The 16,495-nt window shown below is 43.7% G+C and overlaps 1 protein-coding gene across 1 annotated transcript in view; it reads right to left on the bottom strand.

The window, feature by feature from the left end:
- abcb6b (ATP-binding cassette, sub-family B (MDR/TAP), member 6b) overlaps positions 1 to 16,495 on the bottom strand; it is an 85,515-nt gene that overhangs the window by 11,032 nt on the left and 57,988 nt on the right. Inside the window, exons 15-17 of the mRNA XM_056288966.1 lie at positions 13,461 to 13,635; positions 5,515 to 5,627; positions 4,195 to 4,289 (exon numbers count right to left, since the gene is read on the bottom strand). Coding sequence (XP_056144941.1) covers positions 4,195 to 4,289; positions 5,515 to 5,627; positions 13,461 to 13,635 — 383 coding nt within the window. The remainder of the gene's footprint in view (positions 1 to 4,194; positions 4,290 to 5,514; positions 5,628 to 13,460; positions 13,636 to 16,495) is intronic.

Below are 16,495 nucleotides of genomic sequence, written 5' to 3' on the forward strand. Positions count from 1 at the left end.
TAAGTTAAAGGTGGTTTATTAACATATAAGTTAAAGGTGGTTTATTAACATATAAGTTAAAGGTGGTTTATTAACATATAAATTAAAGGTGATTTATTTAACATATAAGTTAAAGGTGGTTTATTAACATATAAGTTAAATGTGATTTATTACCATATAAGTTAAAGGTGGTTTATTAACATATAAGTTAATGGTGGTTTATTACCATATAAGTTAAAGGTGATTTATTTAACATATAAGTTAAAGGTGGTTTATTAACATATAAGTTAAAGGTGGTTTATTTAACATATAAATTAAAGGTGGTTTATTAACATATAAGTTAAAGGTGGTTTATTAACATATAAATTAAAGGTGGTTTATTAACATATAAGTTAAAGGTGGTTTATTAACATATAAGTTAAAGGTGGTTTATTCACCACATAAATTAAAGGTGGTTTATTTAACATATAAGTTAAAGGTGGTCAAATTGTCCTAGATGTAAGTTAAAGGTGGTTTATTCAACATGTATGTTAAAGGTGGTTTATTACACATATACGTATGTTAAAGGTGGTTTATTCAAGTTTAGAGCAGAAGGACCAGAACTAGATGTGGACTCAACACAGCGTCGATGCTGTTGTGGTGACACTGAATTGCTGAGTGCAGCTTCAAGGCTTGACAGAAAGCCACAGGGAGGCTGTCCTCCACCCTCCTACATGGAATGGTGCTATGTTTAGATCTGGTCCTTCATATTTGATGGGAAACCTCGGTCACAGGTATCTCCACCTGGGCTTTAGGGCCATTGTAGAAAATCACCATTCATTCAACTTTCAGCCGAGGAAACCCTGCTGCGCCGGTAGGCTGGCTGCTCAGATCCAGGTTAAGGTCATCCAAGAGCTAAACATCTTCAAATCCACTTCTACACATCACTCTCCACCTGAATGAAGGGAAAAACTAAATATGATGAATACTGTCACGGAAAGTGAACTTGTCTGTCTCAACAGGACGAGGTGTTGACAGGCTCCAGGCTTCTGGCCAGCGTTACCAAACACCCGCTAGCTTCTCATGTCCATATTAAACGTGTCTTCAATCCAAAAGCTGCACACAAAAGGAAGAGATGGAGGGAGGTTTAGGAAGGCCGGAGGTCACGTCAGCACAGCAGACTCCATATGGTGAGGCTGCAGACTGATCCAGGATCTGGATCAGCTTACTGTCAATACACACTGTCCTGTCTGAGACACAACGCAGAGGATGAGGATGGACATGACGGACACCTGATTTATTACTCTATCATGTTTTATGATTTATCACTCTATCATGTCTTATGATTTATCACTCTATCATGTCTTATTATCATGATTTAATATTTATCACTCTATCATGTTTTGTGATTTATCACTGTTATGTTTTATGATTGATTACTCTACTATCATATTTTATGATTTATCACAGTATGTTTTATGATTTATCACTATCATGTCTTATGATTTATCATTCTATCATGTCTTATAATCATATTTTATGATTTATCACATCATGTTTTATGATTTGTCACTCTATCATGTCTTCTTATCATGTTTTATGATTTATCACTTTTTTATGATTTATCACTCTATCGTGTCTTATGATTTATCACTCTATCATGTCTTCTTATCTTGTTTTGTGATTTATCACTTTGTTTTACGATTTATCACTCTATTGTGTCTTATGATTTATCACTCTATCATGTTTTATGATTCATCACTCTATCATGTTTTGTGATTTATCACTCTATCGTGTCTTCATATCATGGTTTATGATTTATCACTTTGTTTTACGATTTATCACTCTACCATGTCTTATGATTTATCATTCTATCATGTCTTATTATCATGTTTATTTATCACTCTATCATGTCTTATTGTATTTTATGATTTATCACGCTATCATGTTTTATGATTTATCACTCTATCATGTCTTATTATCATGTTTTATTATTTATCACTCTATCATATCTTATGATTTATCATTCTATCATGTCTTATTATCATGTTTATTTATCACTCTATCATGTCTTATTGTATTTTATGATTTATCACGCTATCATGTTTTATGATTTATCACTCTATCATGTCTTATATTTTATGATTTATCACTGTTATGTTTTATGATTTATCACTCTATCGTGTCTTATGACTTATCACTCTGTTATGTTTTATCTCTGTCTTATGATTTATCACTCTTCGTTTTATTATTTATCACTGTATGATGTCTTATGATGTATCACTCTATCACGTCTTATTTTTGTATTTTATGATTTATCACTCTTTCATGTCAGGGCTTATGATTTAGAACTTGTAGATGTGTCAATATTGTTCCTTGGAATTAAAACGTAAGAGAGAAAGACAAGAGAGAGAGAAGGAGAGAGAATGAGAGATAGAGAAGGTGAGAGAAGGAGAGAGGCAACCAGTTAGATGGAATGGCTACAACTCAGTGCATTGTTATGTGTCATGCTGGAGCATGGATGGATGGATGAATGGATAAAAGAAAGAAAGTGGGCTGATAAGGAGATGTGTGTCAGAAGGCTTGGAGATCAGATGCACCAAACAAGACAAAAAGAACAGGAGAGCAGATACATGCAGGTGTCAAATGAAAGGTTTTGAATGTCAAGACGAAGGCAGCGAGCCTCATCTGTCAATCAACCAGCTGTCAATCAAATGTCCTTCATGTGTTGGAGCCAGAAGCTGGTAAAGCTCTTCCCAGACACTGGCCCTCATAGAGATGACCACACCATGACCCTCCTTCCTTCTGACTGGTGGAGAAGACAACAAGAATTTGACCAAAACTGCCATCAGTGTCAGAGAAAGTTCACTGGTGGAGAGAAGATGAATGAGTGATGAAGAGGATGCTGAATGATGAAGACTGGCTTCAGGGGCATTTAGAGGAGAGTGATTGCTCTGTGGGTGAGTTTTAAAGCTCTTTGGGAAAGAGACATCTGGTACAACATTGTCCAAATGTTCTATAGATGGGAGAATTAATCAGGTATCACTTTCTCTATTGTCTCTTTCTTTGTTGATCTGTCCATCTTGTTTTATCTTGTGCTCTCTAATCAGCTTTTTATTTAATCTCTCTATCCATCTTTTGTCCTCTCCTACTGACCTCATCGCTCTCCCCCTCATGATTTGATGTGTCAACTGTGTCTGAAGAGAAAGTGGATGAATCCCCTCTATCTCTAGCTCTCTCTATTTGTCTGTCTCTCTGGCTCTCTCTTTGTCTGTCTGTCTGTCTCTATTGTCATCCTCTAAGGCCTCTCTCTCCATCTTCCATGCTCTCCGGTGTTTTTCTTGTTTCTCCTTGCTTTCTCATATTCATCACTCTCCATCTCTCTCTCTCGCTCTCTTTCTCTCTGTCTCTTCTACTTTCTACCTCTCAGACCGGGAGATGATTTGTTCACTTAGTATTACTATATATTACTACTATATACTACTACTACTACTGCTACTACTACTACTACTACTACTCCTACTACTGCTGCTACTATTACTGCTACTCCTACTTCTACTGCTGCTGCTACCATTACTACTACCATTACTACTATTGCTACTACCACCACTACTACTACTGCTTCTACTACTACTATGGCCACTAGTATAACTACTACTATTACTACTACTACTACTGCTGCTGCTGCTACAACTACTACTACTACTACTACCATTACTACTACAATTACTGCTACTACTACTACAACTACTACATCACTGCTTCTACTACTACTACTGCTACTACAACTACTACTACTCCATCTACTGCGACCACTACTAGTACTACAGTACTATTCTTACTGTACTACAATTTATAACGAAGTATATTTAGCATAACCTGTCTACTTCTATGACTAATGCGTCCACACATGATGAGCAGTCAAAGTGGGGCTCAGACAGCTAGCTCTGACCGCTAACACCGACCGCTAGCACGGACAGCTAGCACTGACAGCTAGACATTAGCTGCTCGTTGTAGTTAGCTTTGCTGTTCACAACAGAAAAGTGGTTTGGTCAGCCGCAAACAGGAACGGTAAGATGACTTGAACAACACAGAAGGTGAGCTGGGTTGCTAGGGCGGGACATATGCTTTGTTAGCTTACTGCATACTGTACTACCTGACCTGTGTACCACAGACTGCAGCCATTAGTGTATTAGTAGTACATGATTAAAGAGTACTTCTCGAAACAGATATTACCTGTGTGCTACCACTATGGTGGTCCTGTTGTTCCAGACTGTGGCCAGCGAGGTCTGGATGTTCCTCTCAGTCTGGCTGTCCAGCGATGAGGTGGCCTGGAGGAGACACACGGTGTGCTAATGTAGCTTAATAACCTGTTATTCTGACATGCTCCTCACAGCCATTTTAATGTCCTGTTATCAACCTAATGACACACACACACACCAGGTACTTTTAGTTCTATACAGAATCCTGTTGGTCCAGGAGACTACTGGTACAGCACCAGCACCGTACTGGGTCCAGTCTGGGTGTTCCTCATTAGACGAGTATAAAGGAACACAGACTTTAAAGCGGTTATCCTTAATTTTCTTAGTCTTAGTGGATTTAGGGCATCCAGGTAGCGTAGCGGTCTATTCCGTTGTCTACCAACACGGGGATTGCCGGTTCGAAGCCCTGTGTTGCGTCCGGCTTGGTCTGCCGTCTCTACAGACACAATTGGCCGTGTCTGCGGGTGGGAAGCCAGATGTGGGTATGTGTCCTGGTCACTGCACTAGCGCCTCCTCTGGTCAGTTGGGGAGTCTGTTCAGGGGGAGAATAGCGTGATACTCCCATGCGCTAAGTCCCCCTGTCGAAGCTCCTCACTGTCAGGTGAAAAGAAGCAGCTGGCGACTCCACATGTATCGGAGGACGCATGTGGTAGTCTTCAGCCCTCCCCGGGTCGGCAGAGGGGGTGGGACAGCGACTGGGACGGCTCGGAAGAGCGGAGTAATTCCCTGCAACCGCCGAAAAGACCGGGGACTTTAAGACCGTGAATGTGATCCTGAACAGGAAGAAAGTGTTCATGTGCAGGTCACAACTTTAAATGGCTGCAGAATTTGGTGCAACACTCACACGGTTTGACCCTCGTTTAATCCAGACTGCCCTTCCGCAGTCCTGAAGCAAGTTTCTTCTTGTTCTGCTTCTTGTTCTTTTCAGCCTCCTTGTTCTTCTTCTTTTGTGGCAGACTCGACACATTTCCTGTGCGGGTTCCATTACATTTGAATAAAAGGTGGACCCCAACTCAATAAACAATTCATTGAATGGTTGCTGCTATGACAACATCTTCAGGAAACGGTACCAAAAACTTCACTTTTGATATGAAGAAAATACAGATTCCGTCTTTAAATCCACAGGACAGACAGTCCTCTGGGCTTGTGTAAAAACCTGGTATAGTATCAGCATGTATGGTTGTTATTCATGTTATTAAATAGGCTCCTCCCACCACAGACGACTGACTGAACCAGACCCATAGCCCCTCCAGAGGGCCCAACAGGAAGTTGTGTAATGTGGCGGCTAACGGACCTCATCCAGCAGAATGATGCGCGGCTCTTTGAGGATGGTCCGAGCGATGGCCACTCTCTGTTTCTCTCCCCCGCTGAGCTTCAGACCTCGCTCGCCCACCTCTGTGTCATAACCTGTTGGAGAGACGACACCATCATCATGTTTATCATCACCATCACCGTCATCATCAATTCAATTCAATTCAATTTTATTGTCATTAAAAACAATGTGCAGGCACATGTTAAAAATGAAATGAGGGCTGTGGCTTCACCAAACAGTGCAAGACAGACACAGACAAACACAGCAAACACAGTATAAGATATACACACATGAAGACCAAAAGCTAAAAATAAGTTAAAAAAGAGCTGGAGTACAAAATATTTAAAACTATTTACAGACATTCAGTGGGTACCCAGGTTCAGGTGGGCAACAGCTTGTGGAAAGAAGCTGTTTTTGAGCCTGGTAGTGTGGGCTCTGAGGCTCCTGTAGTGCCTCCCAGAGCGCAGGGGGGAGAACAGTCCATGGTTGGGGTGGGTGGGGTCTCTGCTAATGCTCAGACCCCTTCGAAGGCAGCGTTTGTGATAAATGTCTTTTATGGCTGGGAGCTGGGTACCGGTGATATGCTGGGCCGCCTTGACGATCCGCTGCAGAGCTTTCTGGTCTACTGAGGTGCAGTTGCCGTACCACACTGAGATGCAGATGGTCAGGATGCTCTCTATGGTACGGTGGTAGAAGTTGATGAGAATTTTGGGGGGTAGACGGGCGCTCCTCAGCCTCCTCAGGAAATGCAGGCATTGTTGGGCCTTTTTCACAAGGGCCTGGGTGTTTAATGTCCACGAAAGGTCCTCGCTGATGTGGACTCCAAGGAATTTAAAGCTGGAAACACACTCCACTTCCACTCCATTGATGTGTATGGGGGAGTGGCTGCAGCTTCTAGACCTCCTGAAGTCCACAATCAGCTCCTTTGTCTTCTGCACATCAAGGACAAGATTGTTGGTAGTACACCATGATGTGAAGTGCTCAATCTCGTCTCTGTAGGCCATCTCGTCATTGTTGGTGATACGGCCAATGACTGTGGTGTCATCTGCAAACTTAACTATAACATTTGAGGGGTGAGTTGGCAGGCAGTCGTGGGTGAAGAGGGAGAAAAGGAGGGGGCTCAGAACACAGCCTTGAGGGGCACCTGTGCTGAGGGTCAGGGTGGAGGAATTGTGGTCACCTAACCTAACAGACTGAGGTCTGTTGGTCAGGAAGTCCAGGGTCCAGTTACAGAGGGAGGGGTTGAGGCCAAGGGAGAGGAGTTTGGTGGTTAGTTTGGCGGGGATGATAGTGTTGAAGGCAGAGCTGTAATCTATAAACAGCATCCGGATGTATGTGTTGTTAAGTTCAAGGTGGGTCAGAGCAACGTGCAGGGCAGTGGCAATGGCATCCTCAGTAGACCTTTTGGGACAGTAGGCGAACTGATGTGGGTCGAATGTGGGGGGGATAATGTTTTTGATGTGAGCCAGAACCAGTCTTTCAAAGCACTTCATGGCAATGGGGGTGAGTGCTATGGGTCGGTAGTCATTCAGACATGTGGATGTTGGTTTCTTGGAGACAGGAATGATAGAGGTGGTCTTAAAGCATGCCGGGACTTTAGATTGGGACAGTGAGAGGTTAAATACAGGTGTGAAGACCTCAGCCAGCTGGTCGGCACATTCCCGGTAGACCCAACCCGGTATGCCGTCTGGTCCGGCAGCCTTCCGTGTGTTCACTCTGCGCAGTGATTCTCTGACCTCTGCGACTGATAGAGTGAGCACCTGGTTTTCTGGTTGGCTGGGGATTTTTGTGGCCGGGTCAGTATTGTCCTTGTCGAAGTGGGCATAGAAATGATTTAGCTTGTCTGGCAGGGAGGTATCATGGACAGTGGGACCGCGATTAGAGCTTTTGTAGTCTGTGATAGACTGAATGCCTTGCCACATTCGCCGAGGATCAGAGTTATTGTGAAAGTGGTCCTCTATTCGTAGGGAATATTTATGTTTGGCTGTTCTGATGCCCTTTTTGAGGTTTGATCTGGCTGCGCTGTAGGCCTCACAGTTACCTGACTTGAACGCTGCATCCCGGACTTTCAGCAGCTGCCAGACCTCACTGGTCATCCAGGGTTTCTGGTTTGGAAAGGTGCGGACTGATTTTTTTGTTGTGACACTCTCAGTGCAAAAATTAATGTAGGCTAGTATGACAGATGTCTGTTCATTAATGTCTGTATGGGAGCCATGGGTAGCTGAATGTGCAAAAATACTCCAGTCTGTGTTGTCAAAACAGTCCTGGAGTTCAGAGACTGCTCCTTCTGGCCAGACAGTCATTGTCTTTACTGCTGGCTTGATCCGTTTTATTAGGGGTTTGTAGGCTGGGACCAGGAACAGGCAGAGGTGGTCAGAATGCCCCAGATGAGGGCAAGGAGTAGCTTTGTATGAGTCCTTAATGTTTGTATAGAGATGGTCCAGGGTGTTTTGTCCCCTAGTGGGGCAGGAGACATGCTGATGGAATTTGGGCAATACAGCCCTGAGGTTAGCCTGATTAAAGTCACCACCTATGATAAAGGCATTGTCCGGGTGTTGGGTCTGTTGTCTGCTGATGGCACATTGTAGCTGTGTAAGTGCTACCTTAGCATTAGCATGTGGGGGGATGTGTACAGTGGTGATGGTAATGGCCGTTAGCTCCCTGGGCAGGTAGAAAGGCCTGCACTGAATCATAAGGAGCTCAAGATCAGCAGAGCAATGACTTTCGACAATCTTTATATTGTTGCACCAAGAGCTTTTGATATAAATACTCAAACCTCCTCCGCGGATCTTGCCGGAGTCCGCTGTCCTGTCGGCACGGAAGGCTGTGCGGCCCGCTAGCTCGACTGCCGAGTCGCTATGTTGCTGTTGAGCCAAGTCTTCGTAAACATCAGCAGACAGCAGTTCTGCAGCCTTTTCTGAGAGGACAGCCTGAGTCTTATCTCCTCCATGTTGTTAGCTAACGACCGAACATTAGCCATGAAGATGCTGGGGAGGGAAACTTTGAAGGGAGCGCTACTTAGCTTAGCATGTAGCCCGCCACGTTTCCCCCCCCTTTTGTTTACGTTGCCGACAGGGGGCAGCGTTTCCACTGCGAGACCGGTGAGTGGATAATATCGATGGGGAAATTGTCCGTGATGGTGGAGGGAAGTGAGTAATCCGTTCTGAGGTTTAAAAGTTCCTGACGGCTGTAGAAGAGCGCAGGACCTACACTTGTAAGTAAACTTAAAACTAAAGTATAAACAACAAAGAAAACACGACACTGAACAGGGAGCCGCAGTAGCTGCTGCGTCCAGCATCCTGCGTCCAGCGCACCGCCCTCTTCATCATCATTACTTTATCAATACTACGGAACCAGAGTCTTTGAACCCTGACCCTGGGAACTGCCTTGTATCTGAGTTATCATCACCATCGTGACCATCATCACACCCCCCCCCACACACATGCACAGACATATACACAAACACACACACCACACACATGCAGACACACACATGCACAGACATATACACGAACACACACACCACACACATGCACAGACGCGCATACACACACGCCCCACAGACGCGCGCGTGGACGTCACTGCCAGCTGTTTCCAGCTTCCGTGTTTGTGAGATTCAGCTTCGTGAGATCGGTAACAGCTGTTTATTTTCGTACCATCTCTTCTCTATATTCTGCCCTAACCTCTTCATTTGTTCTGATTTAGCTATTTTCTGTGTTTAGTTCACTTATCACTAGAGTCTAGTTTTCCTTCTCATACGATTCTTGTGTTTAGTAGGCAGCCTCTCGTTCCTAGTTTGTTACTAGCTTAGCGCTTAGCCTAGCTTAGCAGTTAGCTCTATTACATTCGCAGTCAAAGCAGCCTCGTTAAAACGATGGTTTGTGGTAACTTCTGTAGTTACAGACAGGTTGTCTCTACTAGAGAGACGTGTCCATGAGTTAGAGCAGCTGCTTTAAGCTAGGATTACGTTAGATGTGACGGGAACTCCAGATAGTCTTAGCCCTGGGCCTGACAGGAGACCTGCTATTGTTAGCATTAGCTCAGCCTCATCGGCAGATGCAGTGGCAGTTGTCTCTGTTTACCAGTGTAGGAAGGCCCGCAAGAGCAAGCCACCGGTCGTGTGGCCTGGTCTGCAGTCACCTCTCCCGACTGCAAACCGGTTTTCACCCCTCACCAGTCCTGTTGGTAGTCCTACTGGCCAGCGTCACTCTCCCGCTCCTGTCGACAGAGTAAAGCAACACACGCTAGTGATAGGAGACGCCATTACCCGCAATATCATATTAGCTTCACCAGCCTTGGTTCACTGTTTACCCAGAGCCAGAGTCTCCGACATGGAGGATAATGCTGATATAACAAGTAGCTTAGTTAATATAGTTAGTCAGGGAACCTCTCATTGTGTAGAATCTCAGACTGACAGCTTGGTCTATAACATTGAGACCGTCTCCCTACCCTGCTGTATTGCTCCCAAGCTCTCCTCTCCTAAATGTGTGAATCACAATAATCTAGTAATCATTCCTACCACTGGTGGTGGTGAAATGTGCAACGAAGTACTTAATAATCTACAGTACCAAACATCTAATGTTATCAAGAATGTGACCACATATCATCCAAAACGTTGGTCGTCAAATTTGTCAACAAGGTATCTAATTTCAATTAATCTTTCACCTATTATGTCTGCGGTGGTGTAGCGGTCTAACCATCGGCTTTGTGTCGATGCAGTTGCCCACTGGGGACCGGGGTTCGCGCCTCGGTCTCATCAGATCCGACTATGGCCGGATTTGATGAAGCAGCAATAATTGGCGTTGCTATCTTCAGGAGGGGGGCAGAGTCGCTTGTGTTCGTCACATGAATGCATCTCTGTGTGTGTTGGAAAAAGCAGTGGTTCAGCCTGGATTCGCCTTGTCATGAAAGTGGGGAGGCGTCTCCTTCGAGACTGCCGGCCGGAGAGATGCAGTTGGCGAATGCATGCAGTATGAGGGTGGGTGTTTGAACTAGAATAGGGATCGATTGGCCACTAAATTGGGAGAAATCAGAAATAAATTTAGGAAAAAAATTTTTTTTCACCATTGGTAGCTCTAAAGCTCTGCCTACTACTGATCACTTCCACAAGATGCTTAAATTTGGTTTCATAAATAACAGATCACTGTCTACCAAAGCCTTACTAATAAATGATCTGATTCTTGAACATAGTTTCGATATGATTGGGTTATGTGAAACATGGCTGAAACCAAATGTTTTCCTTCCCTTAAATGAAGCTTCCCCACTTGACTATACCGATGCTCATGTAGCTCGGGCAAATAAACAAGGTGGGGGTGTTGCCTTAATATATAAATCTATTTTCAATCTGACTTCTAGACTTGAATCTAAATTCCAGTCTTTTGAGGCTCTTGTTCTTGGTCCATCTCCCTCAGCCATGAATGGACTTGGCTCAGTCCAGATTGTGATATTCTATCGGCCTCCTGGCTGTTACTCGTTATTTCTTGAAGAATTTGTCTCAGGTCTTGTTCTCACTCTGATGAAATTCTAATTCTAGGTGATTTCAACATTCATCTGAATAAGGCTGCTGATCCTCTAAGTAAAGCCTTTCTGGCACTAGCTGATACTTTTGGGTTCACTCAGTTTGTTCAAGAGTCAAGTCATTGCAGTGGTTACACCCTTGATTTGGTTTTATCTAAGGGAATAGCTGTTTCTGATCTGAATGTCTTGCCAACCACATCTGCTGTGTCAGATCATTTTCTCATCAAATTTGAAGCATTATTGGCCTGTCCAGTTAATGTCAGCACAAATGTAATTGCCACTCGCCACACTGGTCCCTCCACTGTAGCTGCATTTGGCCAGCAGCTGCCTGAAGTCTTGGCTCCTTTCACTGTGGTAACTGACTCTGTTGAAAATTTCACTAGGGACTTAAATGTGGACCTCTCTAGTCTCCTCGACTCAATTGCATCTCTCACTACCAGAGCTAGGCGACTAAAGAGTCCTACACCCTGGTTTAATGATGAGACATGTGCTCTTAAGCGGACCTGCAGGAGACTGGAACATAAATGGCAAAAAATCAAAATTAGAAGTTTTTTACCTATTGTGGCATGAGTGTTTATTGAAATACAAGCGTGCTTTATCTACTGCAAAAGCAGCGCAGCTCTCTCACTTAATCAATATTACTAAACATAACCCCAGATTTCTCTTTGACACTGCATCTAAACTTAATAAAAAGCAGCCGTCTATTAGCTGCTCACCATTCATGGCCCATGAATTTTTAGATTTTTTTCTGCAGTAAGGTTGATGAGAACTTAAACAAAATTAGTTCTTCAACTCCAGCTACTCCTGCAGATCCTGTCATACCAAATTCATGTCTATAAAATGAGTCACTGATAATCCCAGTTATTACAGCTTTTGAGACTATTTCTCTTGATACTCTTAAGTTCGTGTCAGCTTCTAGACCAACTGCTTGCCTACTTGACCCCTTACCAGCAAAACTTTCTTATAAATTTATTTCTAGTTTTTCCCTTTATCCCACCCGATTAACCCAATAGCATATGGCCGGAACTCTTGTCGAATAACTCCCCTGGCTCACGTGTCTGTGAATGTTCTCATTCATCCAGGTCATAGTTATCCAAAGGAATTGAATCAAGTGCAACTGAACTTGGTATATATCCGTGAAGACGTTTCGCCTCTCATCCAAGAGGCTTCATCAGTTCGTGCCTTTCTGACTAAACCAAGCTAGACTAGCTTAGTCTAGTCAGAAGTCACGGATATATAGTCACGGATATATAACCAAGTCCAGTTGCACTTGATTCAATTCCTTTGGGTCCCCTGGCTCACGTTTCCACAGGAAGGAGATAGTCGTACCACCAGCTTCCTTCAAACTCGTGTCGGCTGCTCTCGCTATTTTACATGCTGCAGCCTCGCATATATTGCATTACCTTCAGGCCGCGAAGGAGACGTAAGGAGAATGCTTTCCATCACTTGGCTACAGGCGTCCGGATGGGCCAGAGGGGTCGCTGGAGAACTACGGGTCTCTGAACACTACACCGATCTACACCCACTATCCCTCAAGTAAGGATGGCCTAATGAATGCCTTACCCTGTGGACGCTCTGGCCGTGACCAGTTACGGCGAGTCTGGGATACGACCTCCCAGCCACATGACGAGTGGATTGCAAGAATGGCGGTTTATTCCGCTCAGCCATCTGAGCGGCCCACCAGCAAAACTTTCTAAAGACCTCTGGCCTTTTCCGGGACCTACAATTCTAGAAATTGTTAATTTATCACTTACTACTGGCACTGTTCTCAGCAGTTTTAAGGCAGCTGTGGTTAAACCTCTACTTAAAAAACGCACCTTGGGGCGTCCGGGTAGTGTAGCGGTCTATTCCGAAATAGCATGATCCTCCCACGCGCTACGTCCCCCTGGTGAAAGTCCTCACTGTCAGTTGAAAAGAAGCAGCTGGCGACTCCACATGTATCGGAGGAGGCATGTGATAGTCTGCAGCCCTCCCTGGGTCGGCAGAGGGGGTGAAACAGCGACCAGGACAGCTCAGAAGAGAGGGGTAATTGGCCAAGTACAATTGGGGGAGATAAATGGGAGGGGGAAAATCCAAAAAAAACCAAAAACAAAACAAAACAAAACCCCGCACCTCAATCCAGGGTCTCTTAATAACTAGCTTCACCTCACCTTACCTCAGTCGTCTGTCAGGATGCCCCATAACTTCTTCCACACGGCCTTTCCACCTAGCCTAGCCGCTCTTTCATGATCACTTTTAGCTCCTGTACATTCTCCACCCGTGTCCCTTAATAGGTGTCCAGATAGGTGATTCTTCTTCTACAACGTTGAGTTTTTCCATCAGATGGTTGCCAGAGCACACGCACACACACAGACACGCACACACACAGACACACACACACACAATCACAGCAGACACACACTCAGCCTGACCTTGAGGTAGTTCCAGTATTCGGGCATGTATGTCAGCAGCTCTGGCGGCCATTTGCACTTCCTGGTTGCTGGCAGTTACACGGCCGTAGCGGATGTTGTTGGCAACGGTGTCATTAAAGAGAACCGTATCCTGAGGAACCACGCCGATAACTGACCGCAAAGATGACTGACACACCTGCCAGAGACACAAAGACAGAGGAACACAGACATGTCAATTGTCCATCCAACCATTTTCCAAGTGGCTTATCCTAATCAGGGTCATGGGACGCTAGAGCCTATCCCAGCATTCACTGGGCGGAGGGCAGGGAAAAAACCCTGGACAGGCCGCCAGTCCATTTCAGGGCAGATACATTCCCACCTACGGACAATTCATTTTTTAGTACGGCCAATTCACCTGAACTGCATGTCTTGGGACTGTGGGAGAAAACCAGAGCACCCGGAGGAAACCCACGCAGACACGGGGAGAACATGCAATCGCCACACAGAGGATGACCCGGGACGACCCCCAAGGTTGGACTACCCCAGGATTCGAACCCAGGGCCTTCTTTCTGTGAGGCGACCGCGCTAACCACTGCACCACTGTGAGAGCAGTTCATATTTGATGTTTGCTTACTGTTAGTCTTTCACCATGTAGGACCTATACCATGTGTAACTTTACTTTATATTACTTATACCATGTGTAACTTTACTTTACATTACTTATACCATGTGTAACTTTATTTTACATTAATTATACCACGTGTAACTTTATTTTACATTAATTATACCACGTGTAACTTTATTTTATATTGCTTATACCATGTGTAACTACATTTTACATTACTTATACCATGTTTAACTTTATTTTATACTACGTATACCATGTGTAACTTTATTTTACATTGCTTATACCATATGTAACTTTATTTTACATTACTTATACCATGTTTAACTTTATTTTATACTACTTATACCATGTGTAACTTTATTTTATACTACTTATACCATCTGTAACTTTATTTTATATTGCTTATACCATATGTAACTTTATTTTATACTACTTATACCATGTGTAACTTTATTTTATACTACTTATACCATCTGTAACTTTATTTTATATTGCTTATACCATATGTAACTTTATTTTATACTACTTATACCATCTGTAACTTTATTTTATATTACTTATACCATGTTTAACTTTATTTTATACTACTTATACCATGTGTAACTTTATTTTATACTACTTATACCATCTGTAACTTTATTTTATATTGCTTATACCATATGTAACTTTATTTTACATTACGTATACCATGTTTAACTTTATTTTATACTACTTATACCATGTGTAACTTTATTTTACATTACTTATACCATGTTTAATTTTACTTTAATAACTTATACAATGTGTAACTTTATTTTACATTACTTACACCATGTGTACCTTTATTATACCATGTGTAACTTTATTTTACATTACTTATAACATGTTTTATTTCACTTTACATTACTTATACCATGTGTAACTTTATTTTACATTACTTATACTATGTTTAATTTTATCAATAGGCCCGTCTGCCTATTGATGTGTGTTTTGATCTGGGTGTGGAAGGAGAGGACTCTACAACACACCACCAGTATGTGGAAAAACTGAGGGAGGAGCTCCGTCAGGCTTACTATTTAGCATCTGAAGCCTCTCACAAGAACCATCAGAAAAACAAGCAAGGGTATGACAACAGAGTCAGAGTCCACAACCTACAAGACGGAGATAGGGTACTTGTCCGAGCCTTGGGAGTTCCAGGAAAGCACAAGTTGAAAGAGAAGTGGAACCTGCAGCCCTATATGGTCATTGGAAAGTTGCCCAACTTACCTGTGTATAGAGTGAGACCTGAAGGTGGAAGAGGAATAGTAAAAACGCTCCACAGAGACCATCTTCTTCCCATAGGGTTCCTAGTGAGAATGCCAAAAGCTCGAGAAGAGACACACCCTTCTCAGAGACCATCAACTAGAGCCTCCAGTGCCCTTACTCAGAAAAGAGCACAATGGAGTGAGGGACAGACAGCTGGTGACCCAGAGCACAGTGCTTCAGAGAGTGAAGAGAAGGACTTCCACTATTCCTCCACAGGGCTCATACATGGTGAACGACAAATTCTGCCTCCTGCCTCTTGGTCCTTAAACCCTGAGGATGATAGGCCCAGTGAAGTTGGCCTGGAAGTGAATGGTGCATCTGGTACTCCTCACGACGAGGAAAGGATGCCTGATCCAGCTGCTAACGAGGAGGAGTATGCTGAAAGTATTACACTACCATCGGAGGACCCTGTGGTGGACACAGGACTGGAAGTGGGAGACGTCCCAACATCTAGTGAGCCCAATGATGGGGTGGACTCTGGCAGTGTCCCCGCTGCTAAATGAGCAGTCAAGCCAGTCATTCATTTGAGTTATGATGAACCAGGAGAGCCCATTGACCAGCCACTTGTCATTGTGCACCGAGGGATGAAAATATACCTCACCGATAATGCACCAGAAGACGTCACTGAGTCCCCAACAGCTTCCTACAGCTGTACCATCAAGTGTTCCAAGTGTAGAGAAAGGGGGACTAGTCTGCCCATCAGGTCCAATAAAGAGAAACTTAACTCTGGTGTAAATACACCAGAGTTAAGTTTCAGTTAATATGTACATAGCAGAAGACATCCCATAATTTCTACACCAAAAGTCTATGTCACTTTAAGTATGGTGCCTCACAACAGTTGGGGGGGCGGGGCTAACGGGCCGTGCGGGGAGAGTGGAGCGGGAGATGAGAGCCTGCTGGCACTCGGCCATGAGGCTTTGAGTGTATTATGCCCTAAAGTTGTTTTTTGCCTACAGTTTTGACTGCTGATATTATGTTTAGCTGCCAGCTAACATGTCACTGAAGTCTTGTTAACCTGTAGCATGTGGTTTTGGAGCTAGTCTTGTCAAGCGTATACTGCCACATGCTACTTAGCGGCTAGTTAGCGCCCCTGCCAATGTATGCTAACCCTGCATGCCATGTGTAACTGTATTTTACATTGCTT

Source organism: Lampris incognitus, chromosome 11 (genome assembly GCF_029633865.1).
Source record: "Lampris incognitus isolate fLamInc1 chromosome 11, fLamInc1.hap2, whole genome shotgun sequence".
NCBI classification, from domain to species: domain Eukaryota; kingdom Metazoa; phylum Chordata; class Actinopteri; order Lampriformes; family Lampridae; genus Lampris; species Lampris incognitus.